Source organism: Eumetopias jubatus, unplaced genomic scaffold, assembly GCF_037043125.1.
Source record: "Eumetopias jubatus isolate StellerSeaLion01/CBP00866 unplaced genomic scaffold, mEumJub1_p1.0 scaffold_6, whole genome shotgun sequence".
In the NCBI taxonomy this organism is placed as follows: domain Eukaryota; kingdom Metazoa; phylum Chordata; class Mammalia; order Carnivora; family Otariidae; genus Eumetopias; species Eumetopias jubatus.
In genome coordinates this window covers 125,750,609-125,772,722 of record NW_028274812.1, presented here as the reverse complement: position 1 = coordinate 125,772,722, position 22,114 = coordinate 125,750,609, and the positions used below count along the sequence as shown (strand labels likewise).

General features: G+C 41.7%; 1 protein-coding gene across 1 annotated transcript; it reads left to right on the top strand.

Annotated features, from left to right (window-relative positions):
* The first annotated feature begins 663 nt into the window (after positions 1-663).
* ECI2 (enoyl-CoA delta isomerase 2) lies at positions 664-20,827 on the top strand. The gene is made up of 10 exons (XM_028122847.1): positions 664-731; positions 3,502-3,655; positions 5,658-5,756; positions 6,010-6,198; positions 8,550-8,619; positions 13,853-13,955; positions 15,020-15,140; positions 18,752-18,841; positions 19,762-19,905; positions 20,571-20,827. The coding sequence occupies exons 1-10, from the start codon at positions 670-672 to the stop codon at positions 20,724-20,726; spliced, it is 1,188 nt and encodes a 395-aa protein (XP_027978648.1). The 5' UTR covers positions 664-669; the 3' UTR covers positions 20,727-20,827.
* Positions 20,828-22,114: the final 1,287 nt, after the last annotated feature.

Below are 22,114 nucleotides of genomic sequence, written 5' to 3'. Positions count from 1 at the left end.
CCATTTCTGATCCCCAGGTGTTCTACCAGGTCTGTAAACCTCTCATCTTTGGCGGTAAATTGTTTCCCTCCTTAACGCACAGCCCATTTTAGGTGGCTGGGGCACTGGGGGCGGGGGGTGCGCAGAAAGCAACCGCCCCAGCGCTGGCAGAGTTCCAGTGTTCCCATAACACACCTTCGCTGCTCCGAACGCACCCCGAGTAGCTCAGAAGTTCTGCGCCTCCAAGCTCTGTTTTTCCCGTTCCCGCCCGGAGTGGAGGCGCGTCCAAACAGCCCACCTTAATCCCTGCGATGCTCCCCATTCCTCCTCCTTCTCCTCCCTCCTCCCTTCCCCTCCTCCCCCTCCTCCCCTTCCCCCTCCTCCCCCTCCTCCCCTTCCCCCTCCTCCCCCTCCTCCCCTTCCCCCTCCTCCCCCTCCTCCCCTTCCCCCTCCTCCCCCTCCTCCCCTTCCCCCTCCTCCCCCTCCTCCTCCTCTCCCTCCCCCTTCTCTCCCCCTTCCCCCGACCCCGGTCCTGGCGTCACCCTCCGCGCTGGTACCGCCCCCGTCCCGCCCCGTCCTCTATTCTGACCTATCGTGTCCCGCTCCGCTCCCCGCCCCACCGCCTCCGGGCCATCCAGCTTCTAAGTACCGCCCCCGAATTCCGACCCCGCCCCCACTTTCGGGTTAGCGATGGCGCTGGTTGGGGTAAGCGGTCGACTGGCCGGGTGCTATTGCCTGAGAGCGGTCAGGAGGTAAGTGCTGAGCCAGGGGTTCAAGGTCGCCCTTGGGACCCCGGCGTCCAGAGGCGGTCGCCGCCCGTGGGAGCTGCCCTTTCTCTTATCTTGTCCCGGTAGCAACAGGGCTTTGCTTTTATGGTTTTCCAGGGAGAGAGTGAAGGCAAGTGTCCTTAAACGCGCGCCCTCTTCTTCGGCTGGGCCCGAAATGGTCCGGATGGACGCGCGGGGGTGCCGCAGCTGCCACTCTTCTCCGCACGCGTTGGCGCTCAGCCCTCACCTCCGGCCACAAGCCGCCCTGCCCTCGGGTGCACGCCGCCACCCTGGCTGCCGCGAGGTTGCCGCCGTAGTTCGCTAAAATGCGGTAGAACATCTAAGCACGCTTGGCTTCTCTGCTGAATGCTGTAGAAACGCAAGCCATTATCATCAGGATGGGGTTAAACTGCTTCCTGGGGAACAGTTCTGTAATGTTAAGTGACGGCATACACAATCTATGTAAAAATTGAGGTGGTGGAGTTATGAATGATTTTCCCGATTTTATATATTAAACGGTAGTGTTCTGTAATTTTTTTTAAAACTCACTTTACTTTTGTGAGAACTTGCACATTGAGGCCTTCTAATAGACATTTTGTTTTCCTTTCGTTTTCTGTTTGGAACTTCACATGCATCACGTAGGATGCAGTTTTTCCCTTTTTGGAAAGACACGAATTCAGTTATTTAATATAAAAATTATTGAAGACTTTATTGAATTACTAGTATTTCAGAGTTTCAACCTAGGGTTCTTTATAGTCTCTGAAAGGCATATTATTGCAGAGGGAGTGATACATCAGGTGTGGGCGTTATTAAAACTATTATTTTAATCATCTTTGATCCCATTAACTTTAACTTTATATGCCAGGGTCATCATTGTGAACATCAGTTTTTTGCTTGTGGCCCCAGTACTGTGCACTGAAATTTTCTCTTCCTCTGCCTACTAAACACTGTACCTGGTTGTGCTTGCTGTTTCTGCTCTCCTCCTAGCTGGCTGGTTCAGCTTCCTGGGGTGAGTATTTAGTTATGTCTGTTCAGGGCAGCTTCACAGATGAGCAGCCACAGGGGTTAGATTTCGCCTGGGTAGGTCCCCCATCTACTAAGAAGTGGCTCTTTGTCTGGAATGCCAATGACAGCTCATCCATCTTTTTGAACATTTCTTGTATCCTAACCCATTCTCCCCTCCTTCTGATGTGGGAAACAAAGGCAGAAGAAACATTAAATTTCCTTACCACTTACAACCCACTGACAAGTCCTTGAAACAGGCAGAGTGACATTCCTCTAGGCACTCATCTGCCTGGATGTTAATACTTTGCTAAGGGCAGAAGGCAATCTTAGCCCGACCCCCAGGCTCCTGTTAGTCTACTTTAACATATAAAAATTCCTTTGGAAACGTCCTTTATCTCTACCCCCCGAGATACGTGTTGACAATCACCCCCCAAGCTTATAACTCACAGATAAACATCTGAAGGGTCTCATGACTAAGGTTTTATTAGACAGTAATAAATGACCTTTTCCTAACAATAAATGACCTTTTCCTAACAATAGCTAGCCCCTTCAAGGTCCTGGAAACCTTGCTTCCAAAATTCCTTAGAGACTTAGGCTATCCCTAACCCCCTCCCAACTTGAAAGTGTATAATCAGCCGTCCTCACGGCCCCTGGGTCGTGTCCCCACGCTTTAATAAAACCACCGTTATGCACCAAAGACGTCTCAAGAATTCTTTCTTGGCTGTAGGCCCTGAATCCCACCTTCTTTCCTACATCACTTCCACCTGTATGTTGGGACACTCATTTTGCTGAACAGAAAGAATTGACCTGATAATAGCTTCATACTTCGTTAACAATCAGTGAGGGCAGACAGGATTTCTGGCCCTTAGGACACAAAAGACCAAATTCTGTGCAGTTGGCCTCTTCAGGCTCAGTCTCCTGCTCTCGTCCATTTTGCAGTGCCTTTCATTTACTTTCTTGCCTGTGGCAAAATTTACATGGCCATTCAGGTTCCCGCCGCTTTTATCCGTATTTAATTTGAATTGCTACAAATGTTGTGCTGGATTGTAACTTTCTTTTCCTTTATTTTAAGATTACTACAGTTAGCCTCTGTATTTATTTTTTCCGGGGGGGGGGGTCATTTTGAAAACCACTGTTGGGAGGGAAGGGAAGTATTCAGCCCTTCAAGGTCCTTCTAGCTGGATTAAAAATCAAATTGACAGAGACAGATTAACGGGAGAAAATCAAATTTAGTTTCATACATATGGGGAATCCACATAGACATGAAATTCCAAAGATGGGCAGCAGGTGGCTTACATGACTTATATTTTGAAGCTTATAGTCTGAGCTAAGGAGAAGGGTTAGGAGTCTGAGGATACAAACTGGAGCAAGACCATTAGCAGGAAGGTGAGAGGAGATCTTGGGAAAACAAAGATTGTTCCATTACACAAATAAGTTTCTTAGATAAAGAGGAATCTCTGTTAATGGCACTCTTCCTGGTACAGGCTCTTCTTTCCAATGTAAACCTAAGCAGTTGGTGGGGAGTCAGAGAGCTTTTCCTGCATCTGCTGGGCTTTGCTTGCTTTTAACTCAAAATATTGCTCATGCCAACATGGCCCATCTTGGGGCTGTTTGCCCTTGGCCCCTACACCACTAACCATTTGCAGCCAGCTTGTAAAGGGGGAGGTATAGAGAACATATTTCAGGAGAAACAGAGCATTTTGGTATGTAAGGACTGGCAGTAATTAGAAATCAGTCTGCCATTTTGCAGTCCCCTGCAGGTCCCAGCACTGCAGCTGCACATAAGCAAAACAGCAATGGGAGCCTGTCAGAAGGATTTTGAGAGTGCAGTGAATCAGGTGAAGCTGTTGAAGAAGGATCCAGGAAATGAAGTGAAGCTCAAACTCTATGCACTCTATAAGCAGGTATGTGCCTGAGGTCTGACGTAATTTAGAGACATTTTGAGCAGAAGGCTTCTCAAATAGATCTGCCGTGTGTTTTACTGAAATGCAGCTTTCATATTTTTAGGGTTTGTATTACTGCCTTTCCTCTGAAGAGTGTCTACATGAGAGTTTTTCTACATTAGTCTTTGTAGTACCGTTAAGGCAAAACGCATCAGGATCACTCTGGAGTCAGAGAGACTTTGAAAGAGATAACCACCAAAGGCATCTGATTAGAAAAAATCAACTGAAAAATTTTTTTTGAGACCACTGGGGAAATTTGAATGTGGATTGAGTATTAGGTGATACCTAGGAGTTATTATTAATGGCACCATTGTTATATAAGAAAATGTTGATGTTCTTTAGGAATGCACACTAAATATGTAGGGGTGAAATAGCATGCCGTTTGAGAATCACCAAAATGAGCAGAAGGAAGGAAGGAAGGAAGGAAGGGAGGGAGGGAGGGAGGGAGGGAGGAAGGAAGGAAGGAAGGAAGGAAGGAAGGAAGGAAGGGAGGAAGGAAGGGAGGGAAAGAGAAAGAAAGCAAGAAAGAGAAAGAAAGCAAGAAAAAGAAAGAAAGAAAGAAGAAAGAAAGAAAAAGAAAGAAAAAAGAATGGACAAAGAAAGTATGGCCAATAAATGATAGTTATTGAGTTAGGTCGAGTATTGGGAATTCATTATAATATTCTACTTTTCTACATGTTTGAAAATTTGTATAACAAAAATTTAAAACTAAAATTTTTAAGTTGTGATGTCTAAAGACAACCTTGGGAAGTCAGCTGATTTTGGGCTCCTGTGTGTGATCTATTTTCCTCTTCCCGTGATTGGTACCAGCCTCCCTTAGTGTCCTATGGGTGTGTATAGTGAAGAATTTGACATTGCTCAAAAAGAGACCAGGACTTTGCCCTTGACTTCTGGGAGGTAATCCCTAAGCCCTGAAAAGATCATGCCTGCTAAGGAGTGTCTCTGTCGGCCTGAGAGTCTTAACAATGTGATTTCGAGTCAGGGCTCCTGGCTGCGTATTCAAGTCATGCCTACGTCATGGAGCCCCATATGAAAACTCTGAACACCAGGGCTTGAGTGACCTTCCCCGGTGGGCAGTACTCCCTGTGCATTATCACACATCTATTGTGGGAGAAGTATTGTTTCCTGACTCCAGGCTGGGTTGGGGAGGGGGGCTTGTGGATCATGTTGCCTCTCACTTCCCTCTGGCAGGGTGACCGGTGTCTCTTTGTCTTTGGAAAGTCTAAGCCTCCTCCACTGCTTTTGTTTCTCAAAGGCTCTTCTTTCCTCTTTTAGCAAATTACAGGATTTGAAGTTTTTACATGTGGCCATGTAAGTGGCATGGGATACTCATCTCAAAACACTCCACCTACTCTCAAACAAGTAAAATTTAGTTGTTTTTATGGTTTCTATTTACATGGCCTTCATTTAAGTTTCCAGAAGGCCAGTGGCTTTGACACCCTCCCATCCCTGCTACCCCAAGTAGGAATCTGTTCAGTTGGCAGAAATCCACCACTGAATTAAGTGGTATTTTTTGTACCTTCGAGTGGGCTTTCAGAATATACGGTAGGTTTCCAAATGTTTGTTGTCTGGTTACTTTTGAAGATAGTTTGCTTGAATATTTTGATTGTGTGTGAAAAATGGGATCATCAGTATAAAACTAATGAACTATTGAAGTTTTTAAAAAGTACTTTGCCAAAACCGTTGTCTTGCATTGTTTTCATAAGCAGGCATTTAGAACTTACTTTAGGAACTGATAGCTGATGGCACATTTTGTTTCTCCAGTCTTTTTTCTGTTGTGTATTTTCACCTGCAGCATCAAAGACAGTGCAAGGGAAAGGTTAAGATGAATTTATGTATCTTCTAAAAGTGTTTGGGAGGGGAAGGTGCATTCACGCTGGTTGTGCATTTTATGGATCTTAAATATTTGACACTCCAATTTGCATGGACATTTGACTGATAATTGCCTCTCTCCTTTTCATAGGCCACTGAAGGGCCTTGTAATACACCTAAACCAGGTCTATTCGACTTGATCAATAAGGCCAAATGGGATGCATGGAATGCTCTTGGCAATCTGCCCAAGGTAAATTTACTTGCTACTTTGCTTTTATTTTAGTTACTACTTTGCTTTTATTTTACTTGCTATATTCCTGAAGGAAGATGGGTGCCTCTCATTATTAAACCATTGCAGATGGAACCTGTGAGATCTGGTTGGATTCTGTTGAATCAGACCTCTCTTCTTTCTTCATTGCAAGGTGCCATGTCTTAGCATCGTAAGTTTTCAAAGTGCTTATTTGTTGACCATGGGCTACAGTTATTTGTCATCTTCTCTTCAGGAAACTGCTAGGCAGAACTATGTGGATTTGGTGTCTGGTTTGAGGTCTTCGTCTGACTCCTCTAGCCAAGTGAAGCCTGAAGCAGACAAGAAACGAGCTGGATATGACACGCTGGTGATCACCTCTGAAGACTGCATCACAAAGATCATGTTGAACCGGCCCGCCAAAAAGAATGCACTGACCACACAGGTAACATGACCTGCCCTGGGAGTTTGTCCTGCTTTTCTTTCCTCCCTCTGTCTGTTTCACTGAACAGCTAGAATGTTTCAGCATCATTGCTATTTTTGTGATCTCTTGTTTGATTTATGCAAGAGGATTAGTAATGGTGCCCACTTCTTCATACAACTGAGTTGGGCATTTGTTAGTTAGAATTTGTTGGCTTTGGGTAGGTTCTGTGTGTCCCAAAAGCACTGCAACTTTCCTAGTGATGGAAGCACAAATAAATTAAATTAATACAAATGAAACATACATTGATATAAGAGAATAGGTATAGAGGTTCTCCAAGGTTGATATAGACCATCCCCAGACTTTGCTCACGTCACTTAGACTTGAGAGTGAGTACTGTTCAAGTTGCATGGGCCTTTATTTATACAAGTAGAGGGAGAAAGGAAAGAAGACGTTCATCTTAAATATAGCATAACCCAGCTCTGCTTCAAATGAGCCACCTGTCGAGAGCTCCTTTGACCTTTGAGTCTTTTATTGAATTACAATGATAATAAAAATAACCACTTCTACCTCTTCCCCTTGAAAAAAATGTAGGGAATTAATTGGATGCTTGGTGCTAAACTGCCAAGTAAAATTTGAGGGGCTAAAACCCTTTCCATTGGGTTTATCATCTACATTGTAGCAGAAAGAGCGTGATCACTTAAAATGGTGTTAAATAAGAATTCCATGAAGTTGGATATGTGCCATTGACTTAGTAAAACATTTGATCCTCAAAATTTCATTGCCTTTGCCTCATTTCTGTGTAATCATGGTGATGATGATGATGATGGTGATGATAGTGGTGATGATGGTGGTGGTGATGGTGATGATGGTCATGATGATGGTGATGGTGATGATGGTAGTGGTGATGATGGTGATGATGGTGGTGGTGATGGTGGTGGTGGTGATGATGGTGATGGTGGTGGTGATGATGGTGATGATGGTAATGATGGTGATGATGGTGGTGGTGATGGTGGTGATGGTGGTGGTGATGATGATGGTGATGGTGGTGGTGATGATGGTGATGATGGTGATGATGATGGTGGTGGTGGTGGTGATGGTGATGTTGGTGGTGGTGATGATGATGATGGTGATGATGGTGATGGTGATGATGGTGGTGGTGGTGATGATGGTGATGGTGGTTATGATGGTGGTGATGGTGGTGGTGATGATGGTGGTGGTGGTGATGATGGTGTTGGTGGTGATGATGGTGGTGATGGTGGTGATGATGGTGATGATGATGGTGGTGATGGTGATGATGATGGTGGTGGTGGTGATGATGGTGATGGTGGTGATGATGATGATGGTGATGATGGTGATGATGGTGATGATAAGGAGGTGGATAGTTATAGCATCTGCTCTTTACAGAGTACCTAGTGTGTGTCAGCCCTTTCCTCACAGAGGTTTCTTTAAATCCCACAAGGAGCCTAGTTTTAATACTAACAATAAAATAATTAGGTTAAGTAGTAACTTGCTCAAATTCACATAACTAATAAGCTGGAAAACCTAAATCACCCTAATATATCCATCTCCTAATCCCAGCTCTGGCCAGTTACCCTGTCTTGCTGCATCATCATAACCATAATAATAATGGAGTTATTTCCTCGTTCCCTCCCTCAGTGAATACGATTTCACCCTTACTCACATATTATGTCAAGTCCATATTTTTTTTTCAGTGTCTGTGTATCCGTAAATATCAACCCTCTTCATCATTCTCTCCCACACTGATGTCTTATCTGAGGTAGAAACGGGCACCAGTGCGTTAAAAGCCATAACAGCGACACCTCCAAGATTTTCAGAGACGTTGCTGATTTAAAATATTGGACCTATTGTCTTTGGCTACCATTAGAGTGTCTTGAAATCCCAACCTTTAACACTTTTCAGAGTGCCTGGGACACACGTGCTCTTTTTTGAGGTCCCAGCTGACAAACTGCTTCATGGAAATCTTCCTCTGGCCGCCTCCCATCCTACCCATGCTAGACATCAGTGCTTCCTCCAAGCTGCCTGCCGTGTCATACTTTCCACCCACTTTAGAGCTCCCCCTCTAGTAATTGCAAAAGCTCAAGGACTAGGTCTTATTTGTTCACTTTTGGGGAAAGGTGGATATATCCCCCAGTGTCCACAAGCGCACATGGCATATGATACACACCAAATAACTGTAAAACGAATGAAAATCCTTTCGACTTGGGCTGCCTTTTTGGTTATGTAAATACAACCAACATTAACAGTTGGCGCTTTGCAGAGGACAGGCTTACAGACAGACTTTTAGTGAATCCCACGCAATGGTTGTGATTTTCAGAGTTCCTTTCTTTTTCTCGTTTCCCCCATTCACATAGATGTATCGGGAAATCATGCTTGCACTTGAAGCTGCAAGCAAGGATGACTCTACCATAACTGTTTTTACAGGTAAGACATTCTCTTGGATTTCTTAATAATTAAATTTCTATTTGGGGGGATTTCCTACCAGATAGGAAACTGAGTAAATAGCTCTGAGATATTTTCCAGTACTGAGATACTCTACTCTTTTTAAAGATGTTTTAATTTTTATTTTTTTCTAAGCTTTCTTTGAACAAACCCAGTGAAGTTAGGCCCTATAATTACTCTTATTTTATAGATGGGAACACTGAAAGGTTAAGTTTTGATAAATAGTGCTTTTACTATAGTTATTTTCTATATATTCTTCACTTTTGGTTTCTATTTCCACTTTGATCCAAGCTTTACATGATAATGATAATTCCCCTTTTTCTTTTTTTTAAGATTTTGTGTATTTATTTGACAGAGACACAGCGAGAGAGGGAACACAAGCAGGCGGAGTGGGAGAGGGAGAGAAGGCTTCCTGCTGAGCAGGGAGCCCAATGTGGGGCTTGATCCCAGGACCTTGGGATCATGACCTGAGCCGAAGGCAGACGCTTAACTGAGCCGCCCGGGTGCCCCAATAATGATGGTTCCTTTAATTTCTAAAAAGGTTTTTGTTGTTGTTTACTTGGTTGGTTTTTGGTTTTCCATTTCTGTTACTGATTCCTGGCTTCACTGAATTATAATCAGAGAGTATCAGTTTTACTAGATTTACTGTTTATTTATTTATTTATTTGGGGGGTGGGTAGAGGAGGGAAAGAGCGAATCTTAAGCAGGCTCCCAAACCAGCGTGGAGCTCGATGCAGGGCTTGATCTCAGGACCCTGAGATCATAACCTGAGCTGAAATCAAGAGTTGGACGCTTAACTGACTGAGCCACCCAGGCGCCCCACTAGATTTACTTTTTAAAAATCTATTAAGTTTTGTGGGGCGCCTGGGTGGCTCAGTCGTTAAGCGTCTGCCTTCGGCTCTGGTCATGATCCCAGGGTCCCGGGATCGAGCCCCGCATCGGGCTCCCTGCTCAGCAGGAAGCCTGCTTCTCCCTCTCCCATTCCCCCTGCTTGTGTTCCCTCTCTTGCTGTGTCTCTCTCTGTCAAATAAATAAATAAAAAATCTTTTAAAAAATCTATTAAGTTTTCTGTATATTGCTCCATATTGAACTCTCCACCTTGAAGATAAAGAACTGGAAAATGGCCAATTTTTTATAGCATCCAGAAACTATTCAAAAAATAAGTTCGTTCTTTTAAGGTATAGAGTTAAAAATATATCAGTTAGACTGCCTTTTTCTAATTTATGTTAAGATTCCCCATTTCTGTTTTTGTCTTCTAATTAATCTTAGACTGAAAAAAGTAACTTAAAGGCATTTATTGCTATTACATTTCTTTCAGTTTCTCCTTCATGTCAAAAAAACAAATTGCTTTAAAGCAAGTTTTTATCTTATTGACACTAAAAGACTTGTGAATAGTTATCCGTTATTATAAAATGGTCATCTTTTGTCTCACTTAATGCTTTTTTGCCTTGAAGTCAACCTTGTCAAATATTAATGCCATAACACCTGCCTCAGTACTCTTTGCACTTGCCTGGCAAACCTTTACCACCCTTTTAGCTTTCTGTCTTTCCGAATTACTTGTTACAGTCTGTGTCTCATAGAACACATTGTTAGATTTTCCCTCTTTGATCCGGTCTGAATTTTTTTTTTTTTTTTTTGTAAAGGCCCCTTCACCTGTTTAGATTTATGTATATGACAGATCTGTTACATTTTAGCTCTGGCATCTTATATGCTTACTACTTAGAATACTTCCTTTGTTTTTTACTTCATGGTCCGTTTTTTCCTTAGTGTGTGTTTTACTTCTCATGGTTTGAAAGATTTTTTCCCTGCTTTTAATAATTGCTTTTATAGCTTTGTGTGGTACCCATCAATAACTCTAGCTTGTATTTTTCCCCTTGGACAGGGTCTGTTGGTTGCCCTATGAGAGTCGAGGAAGGGAGCATGCATTTCCCGACACCCTACAGACCTCTTTTCCGAGTATATGGTCTGTTAAGTAGTGCTCCATTGTCTTCTAGCATAGAATGTTGCCCCAGAGAAGTTTGAGGCTACCATTAATTTTGTTTTTATAAGATCTTTTTTTCCCCCCTAGAAGACCAGGGGATACTTTCCCGTTCTTTATCACTTTTTCATAGAACATATGTATCCTGTTAAAACTGATTAGTAAGGCCTTGTTTTAAGTTTTCTTTGGTAATATCTCTGAATGTTTTTGTTTCAATTGGTCTGTTCTTTTTGAAAGAAATTCTAGTTATAGAAGAGAATGTCTGGACTGCTGGGACTATTATCTTTTATTTTCTCTGAATTCTTAACTCTTGTCTTCTGTCGTTTTGCTCACTAGTCTCAATCCTGTACTCTGGTTGCATTTTTAACAATGTCTGTCCTTTTTATGGCCTCTAATGACATTCTTTAGTGTTTGTGGTTTTCTCTCTCTACCTCTTTTCCTGAACGCTCCCAGGTACTTTTCTTTTCTTTCTCTCATCCGTCACTTCCATTTTGAGTCCACGGAAAAGCTCAGCTGTTAATTTTTTATATATACGTTGAGGACCAGCATAACAGTGTGTTTGGAAAAGAAGTTTTATTACTCATGAAATTATTGAAAATACTATTTATGATACCATTTGCTCCTGATAGTAAGAAAAAATTAAAGAATAAATTTATTATGTTAAAATACTGCCATAACAAATATAGCTCTTTGTTTCTCAGTTCCCTAGATATAACCGTCTAAAGCCCTACTACAAAACAAACATGTCTTCTGAATTTTTCCTTTAAAACTTGCCCTTGAGCCCATTCCAGTGTGGTCTCTACCTTTTGCTTAGATCCCCACCCTGACCTTTGTATCATTAAATCCAGGGACATTTCTTAGGCTTCATCTGACTCTTCCCGCATCTTAAACCTGTGTCTTCCCTGCCTTCCCTGCCTTCCCTTCCAGCCGGCCCCTCTGATCTGTGGTCTCTAATCTCCTTTGTAGATTCATCCTCTGCGTGGCCATCCAAAGGGAGGGTTCCTGAAGGCATAGTTGTGGGCACTGTTCTCTTTCCCTGGACCTGGCATCCGTGCCCACTCTCCAGCAAAAGTCCAGATGCTGGTGCTTCCTCCCTTGGTATCTTTGGTCAGGACACTCCCCGGGGCTCCTGACCCACGTACCCACCTGGCACTTCCTCATGGGTATCACCTCCCACATCTTTCTCTCTGGAGCTTTTTCAGTATTCCAGATGACAGTGGGTGGTTTCACATCTGCCCTGTTAATGTAGACCAGAATCCTAACATTCATGATTGACCTTGTCCCTCTCTCACCTCCCATGTCCCACCTCACTTCATCAGTAGCTCTGGAGTCAGCCATTTTTTTCTGTCTCCTTTGCACTAGTCCAAGCTGCCGTGGACTCTTGTCTGAAATGAAATAAACCCTTTCTCATCTTTCTGATTCCCTTTTGCCCTCCTCTCTCCCTTGCCTTATCCAGTCTCACTACATCCAATACAATCTTTTTCCAAATAAAAATCTTATTCCTCCTCCATTTAAAACTTCAGGGGCACCAAGACAATTCGGTGGAAGAAGAAAAATCTTGTGACAAATGATGCCAGAGCAACTAAATATTCATATGGGGGAAATGAACTTCAACCCCATCTTACACCCTATACAGAAATTAATTTAAAAGTTATGTAAGCATAAAACTCAGAAACATAAAGCTTCTAGAAGAAAACAATATCTTTGTGACCTGGAGGTGGGCAGAGATTTCTTGGACAGGACACAAAAAGCATTAACCATAAAAGAAACAATTTACAACTTGGACTTCATCAGAATTTAAAATATCTGCTTATCAAAGACAATAGTAAGAAAATGAATATACAGGTACTACAGGCTGGGGTAGGAGGAATATTTGTTATACATAAATCTGATTAAGGATTATTACTCAGAATATATAAAGAACTCCTTAGAAATTAACTTGGACACCTCATAAAAGAAGATAATACAGATTGCCAATAAGTACATGAAAAGGTGCTCAAAATTATTAGGCTTCAAAGAAATGCAGATTAAAATCACAATGAGATATTTCATCCAATGGAATGACTAAAATCTAAAAGACAGACAATACGAAATATTGGTGATGATGCAGAACAATTAGAATCTCTACACATTTCTGTTAGGAGATCGCTTCACAAAACTCTTTGGCAGCTTTTTATGGAATGAAACATATACCAGTTCAGTGGCACATCAAGCCACTCCTAAGCAATTACTTCGGATAAATTAAGCATGTATCCACAGAATGATTTGTACTCCCAATTCACAGGAGCCAAAACCAACTCGTGTCCACCAACAGGTGAATAAACAAATTGTTGACTAGTCATACAGTGGAATACTACTCAGCAATATAAAGGAATGAAGAACTGATACGAGAATATAGGTGAATCTTTAAGACACAGTTCAGCAAAGAGAATACAGACACAAGAGTACATACTATAGAATTCCGTTTATAAAATTTCTAAAATAGGCAAAAATATTCTGTGGTGATTGAAGTCAGAAAGTGGTTGTGTCAGGGCAGGGTGGGGTGGGATAGCTGGAAAGGAGCTTAAGGGAACTTTCTGGGATGGTAGAACGTTCCTATATCTTGTTTCAGATGGTGATCACGCAGGTACTTGCCATCATCAAAAATCATTGAACTGAGTGTTTAAAATTGGTGTTCTTGTATGTAAATTATGCTTTAACACAAAACACTTTCAGTGGCTCTTAGAATAAAAGTCAAAACTTCTTAATGGATCAGCAAAGCCCCGCATGGTCCATCCTGCCTGCCCTCATCCTACACCAGTTTCCCCTCTGGCTTTTTCTGCTCTGGCACAGTGGCCAGAGTTACCCCCTTTACAGGACCTTTGCACATGCTGTTCCCTCTGCGTGAATTCTTCTGCCCTTCTTCTTCTAGCTAACTTTGCCTGTCCTTCAGGTCTCAGTTCAGTTGTTCCTTCCTTAGAAACATCCCTCCCTAAACCTCCAAGTTAGAACAAATCCCCTGTTACACACTCTCATATCATCATCGAGTACTTCCCCTTTGTATCAGAGTTGCATTACCTACATTGGTTTGTATGTTTTTAAATCAATGTCCAGCTTACTCACCTGTCTGTAAATTAGGGCAAGAGCCATGGCTGGTTCACCAGTGTTTTCCAGTGCTTGCTATAGAGCCTGGCACATAGCAGATACTCAGTAATGGACAGAATGAACGAATGGTGAATCTGTTGATTTTATTTACAGGAAATGGTGATTATTTCTCTAGTGGGAATGATCTGACTAATTTCACTGATATTCCCCCTGGTGGAATAGAGGAGAAAGCTAAAAATAGTGCCATTTTACTGAGGTAAGAGTGACATTTGTCTGATCCCAGCAGACTCGTTCATATTCCTCGAAGTGGTATTTAGTACAGCAGAAGTAAGATAAATGGTTCTTTGTGTCAGTGTCATTAATGTGGCTTTGGACAAGCATATTTCTCCAGACCGCCTCTATCAATATGTGGGCCTTTATTCTATCACTTTAACTTCTGTTACCCATTCATCCTGCTGCTCTATATGAGATTCGATCAGAAAGCATAAAAGTCAACTACAGTTGAAAAAAAAAAAGTTCTCTCCTATTGAAGCAGAGAGATTTAGCCAATTCTCATTCGGCCAGAGGAATGCATGATTTCCATGATTGCTGGTAATGGGACATGTGAAGTAGTTTCAGCACAGAGGACATGAAGGCCTCTCTCCTCCTAACTCACGTATCGCTACCAGGTTGCTGATTCCCATGAAGCTGTAATATTGCGGCTCTTGTATATGCTCAGCCAGCCTTCCTAATCTCCAAGTCTGCAGCTGACATATAACCCTGACCCGGCTACCCAGAATACACGGTTGAACCAAGGTCTATGAGTTTCCATCACATGCCATCCAGATGGGTATCCAGGCTGGCCAGAGTTCATTTCAGACTCATGCTGTCTTCCTTATTGTACTTCAGTCATGCCACGTTGGGACATTTTTATTATTATTAATATTAATTATTATTATGTTCAACTAGCCAGCATGTTATTATCATCATTAGTTTTTGATGTAGCATTCAGTGATTCATTAGTTGCGTATAACACCCAGGGCACATCACCATACGTGCCCTCCTTAATACCCATCACCAGTTACCCCATCTCCCCACCCCCCTCCCTTCTGTGACCCTCAGTTTGTTTCCCAGAGTCCAGAGTCTCTCATGGTTCATCTCCCTCTCTGATTTCTCCCCCTTCAGTTTTCCGTTCCTTCCCCTGTGGTCCCCCGTGTTATTCCTTATGTTGCACATATGAGTGAAACTATTTGATAATTGTCTTTCTCTCCTTGATTTATTTCACTTAGCATGATCCCCTCCAGCTCATTTAACTATGCTTTTGTATTTCCATTTCTGTAGGGATTTTGTAGACTGTTTCATAGATTTTCCTAAGCCTCTGGTTGCAGTGGTCAATGGTCCAGCTGTAGGAATATCTGTCACCATTCTCGGGCTATTTGATCTTGTGTATGCATCCGACAGGGTAAGTCAGCCCCCAGAAACGTAGAAAGTCATGAAGTAAAAAATGAGGTCCTCTGAATTCTCTTTAATTGTTGGCTGGTAGTAAATGGATTGCACGATTTATGGTAGAATGGACTAAATTTCCCTTTTTCCCAAAGAATTACTCTTAATTTAATTCGACTTGTTTTATTTGTCCTTCATTATTAACTTTGGTTTTCCTAAATACCAGTATTGTTGTGAACATTGTCTCAACTATTATGGTTCTATATTCTAATCAAATTACGTAACAGTTACTCAAATTTTGATTTTCCAATTAATCTAAAATAGGAGATCTTGAAAGCTTGCTATCAGGGCGGGGGGGCAGGGGGAACAGCATTTTTGCATGTTCTGCAAGTGGATAATTTGATACTTTTTTCCAAGTAAACAAATTCTGGAGTTTAAAATTTTAGAATATTAGAATTTTTGAATAAGAAGGGACTTTGAAGCATTATCTACCCTAACTCCCTTTTTTGCAGATAAATAAAGTTCAGGTTACTTGCCAAAACAGTTTAGCCTTGTGTTTGCCGTTGCATTGCATTGATTTTTTAATTTCTGTCCTCACTACAGTATCAATATATATTTTAGTAGAATAAAATTTTGAAAAATCTGGAAAAGCATAAAGGGTTCAATTAAAAATCACTTCTTATCTTACCACTCACAGATAACCAGTCCCTGACTGCTGGAACCCTAGGCTGTCTCCAGTTCTGTCATTATGAACAAAGATGTGATGACCATTTGTTTTAGAACTTTTGTTGTAGAACTGATAACCACTTGTAAGGTTATCAGATTCTTAGAGTAATTTTTTCTTGTGCAGTGGTACAATTTCCTGCTCTGCAACCTTGTGGGAAACATTTGGTTTTTACCCCTGAAGAGATTCCTAGCTTTGTTTGGAGGTGTTTCCCGACTGATAGACATGACCATATTTTAAGATCCTTATCTCTTGAGTTCATTTTTTTTTTTTTTTTTACTGGATTCAGTTTGATTGGATTGGGCATGTTGTCAGACCTAAATGTTTTTAATAATTATCCCATGAAAATAGCAAATGGGATTCTAAGTGCTAGGCTGCCTAACCTTCATAGGTGGAAGCTTCTGCTCAAAGGCAGAAATCAATAGCCTGTGGTCACATCATGTGTGTTAGAGGACTGATTGATCAGCCAGTCTTGACCAGGGTCAGGAGTTCCTGACCTGAACTTAGGGATCTCATTCTTCAGTACTTAGAGGGCAAATATATCATCCTATTTGAATATTCTCCTGGTTCTCCCTCAGAATTCAAAACAGCTGTCACATCCATCATATTTTTAAGGTTTCTAAGATCTCCGTTCTATGATACAAATTGGAATTGAAATAGAAAGAAAACATACATAGATACTTCAAATGCTAAAACATTTGGCCCAGAGCAAAATATTTGACAAATAGTGACGACTACTAAGAGTTCACCCAACTGAATTAAACCAAGGTTCAATTTAAGATCAGAGAAAGACACAGAAGAAAGAGTCTGTGAAGAGGAATGCATTTTACAGGATTTATCATTATTGGCTTCATAAACAAATACCATATTAAATGTGGGTTTAACACTCATACAACCAAATTATTCTTTATTATGGGCAAGAGTTAACAATGCCCATTAGCTTCTTTGTCAGCAAATTATACATTTCCCCTATGAGGTACTCAAAGGGTAGAAGTCATAAAAATAATACTTGAATACTCACCACATCCTAGGCACTCTGTTGCTGCCCGTGATACATACTCACTTAATGCATGCAGCAGCCCTATGAGATAGGTATTTTTGTCTCCATTTTACAGAAGAGTTCACTGTGGCACAAAGAGGTTAAGAAGCTCCCAGAGTCACCAAGCAGTCGGATGCCAGAGCCTGACCCTTAATTACATTTACTGCTCTATTTCTGAAAATAAGTTAAATGCTGCTTACTGTCAGTTCTTCACATCCTGTCTGTGGCCCTTTAGCTACGGTTGGCGTTTTCTTTCGCTTTCCCACTTAATCCTCCTTAGGCTGTGACTTCTCAGTACATCTTCTTGAATAAGCTTGCTTTTGGGGGGAGGGGGTGATAGGTGACATTAGTAACTTTTTATTTTACTTTTCCCTTATATACTGCGTCTATTATATATTTATGTCTTCTAACAATATTCCTTAAGAAATAGCACCAAATCTGATTATGGGAAGTGAAGTCTAAATGTTCTGTATACATATTGTCAAGTATAAATTAATTTCCTTTCATAAGGACTTCTCATTCTCAAGAAATACACAAAAATATTTCTTAAATCAAAAAAAGGGGGGACACCTAAGTGGCATAATCGGTTGAGCTTCTGACTCTTGGTTTCAGCTTAGGTTATGATCCCAGGGTCGTGAGATCCATCCCTGCATCCGTGATCAGCAGGGAGTCTGCTTGAGATTCTCTCTTCCCCTGCCTCTGCCCCTCTCCCCTCCCTCCCTTTTTCTCTCTAATATAGGTGAATAAATCTTTAAAAAATAAAAAAAACAAGGGGTGCCTGGGTAGTTCAGTCAGTTAAGCATCCAGCCCTTGATCTCAGCTCAGGTCTTGATCTCAGGGTTATGAGTTCAAGCCCCTCACTGGGCTCCATGCTGGGCATGGAGTCTACTTAAAAACAAAAACAAAAACTGAAGATGGCTCTAGAGGTGTATCATGTACCACTCCCCGCAACCGTGTAGTGATAATAAGAACACAACCAATCTAACTTAAAAATAGTGGGCAAAGTATTATAATGGTTTCTTCACCAAAGAAGATATAAAAAGAGCTAGTAAGCACATGAAAAGATGCTCAACATCATTAGCCATTACAGTATATAAATTAAAACCACAAGACACTATTACGCACCTACCAGGATGGTTCGAGTTAAAACAACTGACAATAACAAGGTTTAGCGAGGGTTTGGAGCAACTGGGAGGGGAGTGTTATATGATACACCATGTTGGAAATTCTTTTGTTCTTAAGCCACAATTTACCACACAACCCAGTAATTCTACCACTACGTATTTACCCAAGAGAACTGAAAACACGTTCATGCAGAGACCTGTGTACAAATTTTCATTAACAGTCGTACTCATCATAGCCAAAATACTAGAAATATCACCAGTGGCTTCAGCTGGTGAGTGGATACAGGAACTGTGACATCCATACAATGGAATTCTACTCAGAAATGACAAGGAGCAAGCTACCAGTACAATAGCATGGTGACTCTCAAAAAGGCTTATGCTAAGGACCAAAGGCTACAGAATGTATGATTCCATTTATATTATATTCTAGAGAAGGCAAAACAAGGGACAGAAATCAGATCGGTGGTGGTTTGGTGGTGACAGGAGTGGACTGACTGCAGAGGGCACAAGGAGCCCTTTGGGGTGATGGAAATATTCTCTATCTTGACATGGTGATGGCTACATAACTGTGTACCTTCATTAAAACTCACCAAGCTGCCTATCTAAGAGCAAACTTGGTGTGTATATAATACCACAGCAATCCTAATTTTTAAAAAACTTAAGTATTGTGAGGGTATATACAAATAGTGACTTTTAAAAATCACATACAAAAAGTAATTGTCTTTTCTTTTTTTTCCAAATAGGCAACATTTCACACTCCTTTTAGTCACCTTGGCCAAACTCCAGAAGGATGTTCCTCTTACACTTTTCCGAAGATAATGGGCCCAGCCAAGGTAACTCTTGGAAACCTTAAGTTGTAATAAGTAACCTCTGGGGGCACCTCAGTCGGCATGACGAGACTGAACAGCGGGTAGCCGGGGTTAAGGGAAGCCTTAGCCAATTCTTGGAGGTCTGAACGTGGTGGGGTTGGAATGGAGCCTGTTTTCATTGACTGCTAGGTTTTTGTTGCAGATATATAGTTTATAAGGCTCATTATTCTGTTACATGCCCTGAATCATTATTATAGATTTTAACTTTGAAAAGTTGGGCAGAACCAACTCTAAGGCTTAGGGCATTTGACTATGAAATAATATTTTTCCAGAAGCACAACTGGAAATATAGAGGATATCCACTCAGTGAGCTCAGTTTTGTTAGAAGCTTCCTCCCTTTGTTAGTCCTTCCTCCCTTTCTTTTGGTCAGGTAGAACTAATTAGTAGTACCTGTGCTGGTAAAGAAAACTGTCAGAGCTGGACCACTGCGTAGAGTTTCCAGGGAAGGGAAGTTTGAAAGTTAGGGTGTCTAAAGTTTGGTTGGCATTCACGGTGACCTGGATTTTCCTTTTCTTTTTAGTTCTGTTTTCTTTTGCAATTGTTTATAGTGTATAAAACAGAAATTTCTAGCTGTGTGGGTTACGGGGTCAGCATCTGCTTCAGGTCCTTTCTGCGGATCTGTGGCTCCCTGCTCTTGCCTTCCCAGCACAGACACATAGAGAAGCAAAAATACTTGGCAAACCTTCCAGAGAGCCTGAGATGCTCTCAGCACAGTCTGCAAAACATTGCCCATTGAGGTCTTCACTTTCTCCCTTAACAAGAAATACTGGCAACCTCAAAAGACCGTAAGGGAACTTCCCTCTGTCTCCTGAAAGCAGTTAGTTCTGAGGTTAACTGACCTGTGTTTCATTAAGTTAAGGTCTTAATCTTGCTTTTCATTTCAGGCAGTAGAGATGCTCATTTTTGGGAAGAAGTTAACCGCCGGAGAAGCCTATGCTCAAGGACTTGTTACTGAAGTTTTTCCTGATAGCACCTTTCAGAAAGAAGTTTGGACCAGGCTGAAAGCATATTCAAAGCTCCCCCAGAATGTTAGTGTTGTCTTTTGTTTTTGGGGGTTTTTTTCCTAGTAGAAACCATGGAAATAATTTATTTGCCTTAAGAGATAATAAGCATTTAAAAAAACAAGAGATACCTTGGTTGGCTGTAAGCACATCTAAATTTGAGATTAAAAATAACCATAATAATGTTAGAAGTACTGTTTTTTTAAAAAACTTCTCAGATAGGCGTTTCATTGCTATGATACATATGAAGGCAGAGGGACAGTTCTTTCTGGGGATAACTTTGAGGAGGGGGATGGGCAGTATTTGCTGAGCACTTTTATTCTTGAATCCAGGTGAGAAGCCAGATAGGTTGACTTTTAGGAGATTCTTACTGTGTAGCACTTTGGTTTTTATATGTGATAACTCGTGACTGACTGCTCTTATATTCTTTCTGCTCAAAATGTGGTCGTGGAACCAGAAGCTTTAGTCTCTCTCTGGGGCTTTCTAGAAATGTGTGATCCCAGGCCCTCTCCCGTGTCTACCAAGATGAATCATATGCACATTCAAGTTTGAGAAGCACTGTCCTATGTTACACATACATCTGAAGACGTGACAGGATTCCGTGAACCGTGGAGAAACAAAAATCAGCACTACAGAATAGTCCCATTCCCTCTGGAATGCCCTTAACCTTATTGTTGGTTTTGTGTTTTCAGGCCATGCATATTTCGAAACAGATCATCAGAAATCACGAGAAGGAAAAGCTGCACGCTATTAATGCTGAAGAAAGCAGGATCCTCCAGGAAAGATGGCTGTCAGACGAATGCATGAATGCAGTCATGGACTTCTTTTCCCGAAAAGCCAAGCTGTGATGCTGTTACAGCAGAGTTATGCATTTCAAAGGAAGGGATGTGCTGTCATTTCTGATTTTCAGTACTCGGACTAAATAAACTGTGCCTTTTCTCAGTGCTAACATATCATTTATGGTTATCATATTTCACTAGAGCCCCAATGACAAACCAGTTACGTACCACAAGCTTTAAGAATTTACATAGGATTTGGGTCACAGGGAGTCTTACGTCTTTCCACATGAATCTCTTTTGCCAGGAGCAATGAAACATTGTGCCTGGGGTCATGCTTTGAAAAGCATTCACAGCATTGCAAGCTGAGGTCATGTTTTTGAACACCACGATAGCACTTTGCCGTCCACAGAGGGTGACGGACTTAATAGGCCCAAACACCGACAGCCTCTGGATCACTGACTGAAGGTCTTCGGTGGGTTGCATGTTCTTTTTCAACCACCTAGCAAGCAAGCAGATGGAGCAGTAGTAGTATTAAAAAAGAAACAAAAGAAAAGAAACAACAATCTTAATTCCACTAAACCCCATAAATTAATAAAAAATCCATGAAGGGAAAACTGGGTTATTTCACTGGAAATAAAAGCAGTGTTCCGGAATCAGTTATCTTAATTATTTACTACGTAGTCTTCACTCTTGTGTAATGTGGGATGTTATAAAAGGCATACCCACAAGCTACCTTAACCGTCCTTGGAACTTTCGGGTTTGATTAGTGCCATATCTAATGACAAGGACAAGGGCATAATTTCAGTGGCTACCAAACTGGCATGGAATAGTTTGCTGTTCTAAATACCCTCATTTCTCCATAGAAACATCAAACTACAGAAACTAAACATCTACAGCAAACAAGTCAATGTCCAACAAAGAAAAATCACATTGAAAGTTGTAGGAAATTGTGTGGCATTCTTAACCCTACCACGCTCCCCTCCCCACCCCAACCACCCCCCCGCCGCCCCACCACTTCCCTGCATGGTGGGGTGGGAAGAAATTCACCTAATTCCCAGCTCCCTCCCTTGGGATGGAAGGAGCAGAGTGGAACTTGTTTGTAAACTTCTGGCCTGTGTGCAGGCCACCTGAGGGACTGGTTGCTGTCTTGCCTGACTCACAGTTCAGGAGGGAGATGCTAGCATAGTTTGGATGTGAGACAAGAAACCCCAAGAGGCAGTGACACACAAACACTTGAAAGGTACAGGCTGACTACAGGCTCTCGGGTGCCAGGAAGGAGATCACAAAAAAGGAATCCAATAGAGCACTTAAGGCCCTGAGAAGAAGGTGGAGACTCTTCAGGAAACTAAGACATTTAAAAGCAGCTGAGGGAAAATTAAAAAGAAACATACAGGCCTAGACAGGAAGCATACCCAGAAAAGATCTGAGAAGTCTTGGGCTGATCCGAAGACTCACAG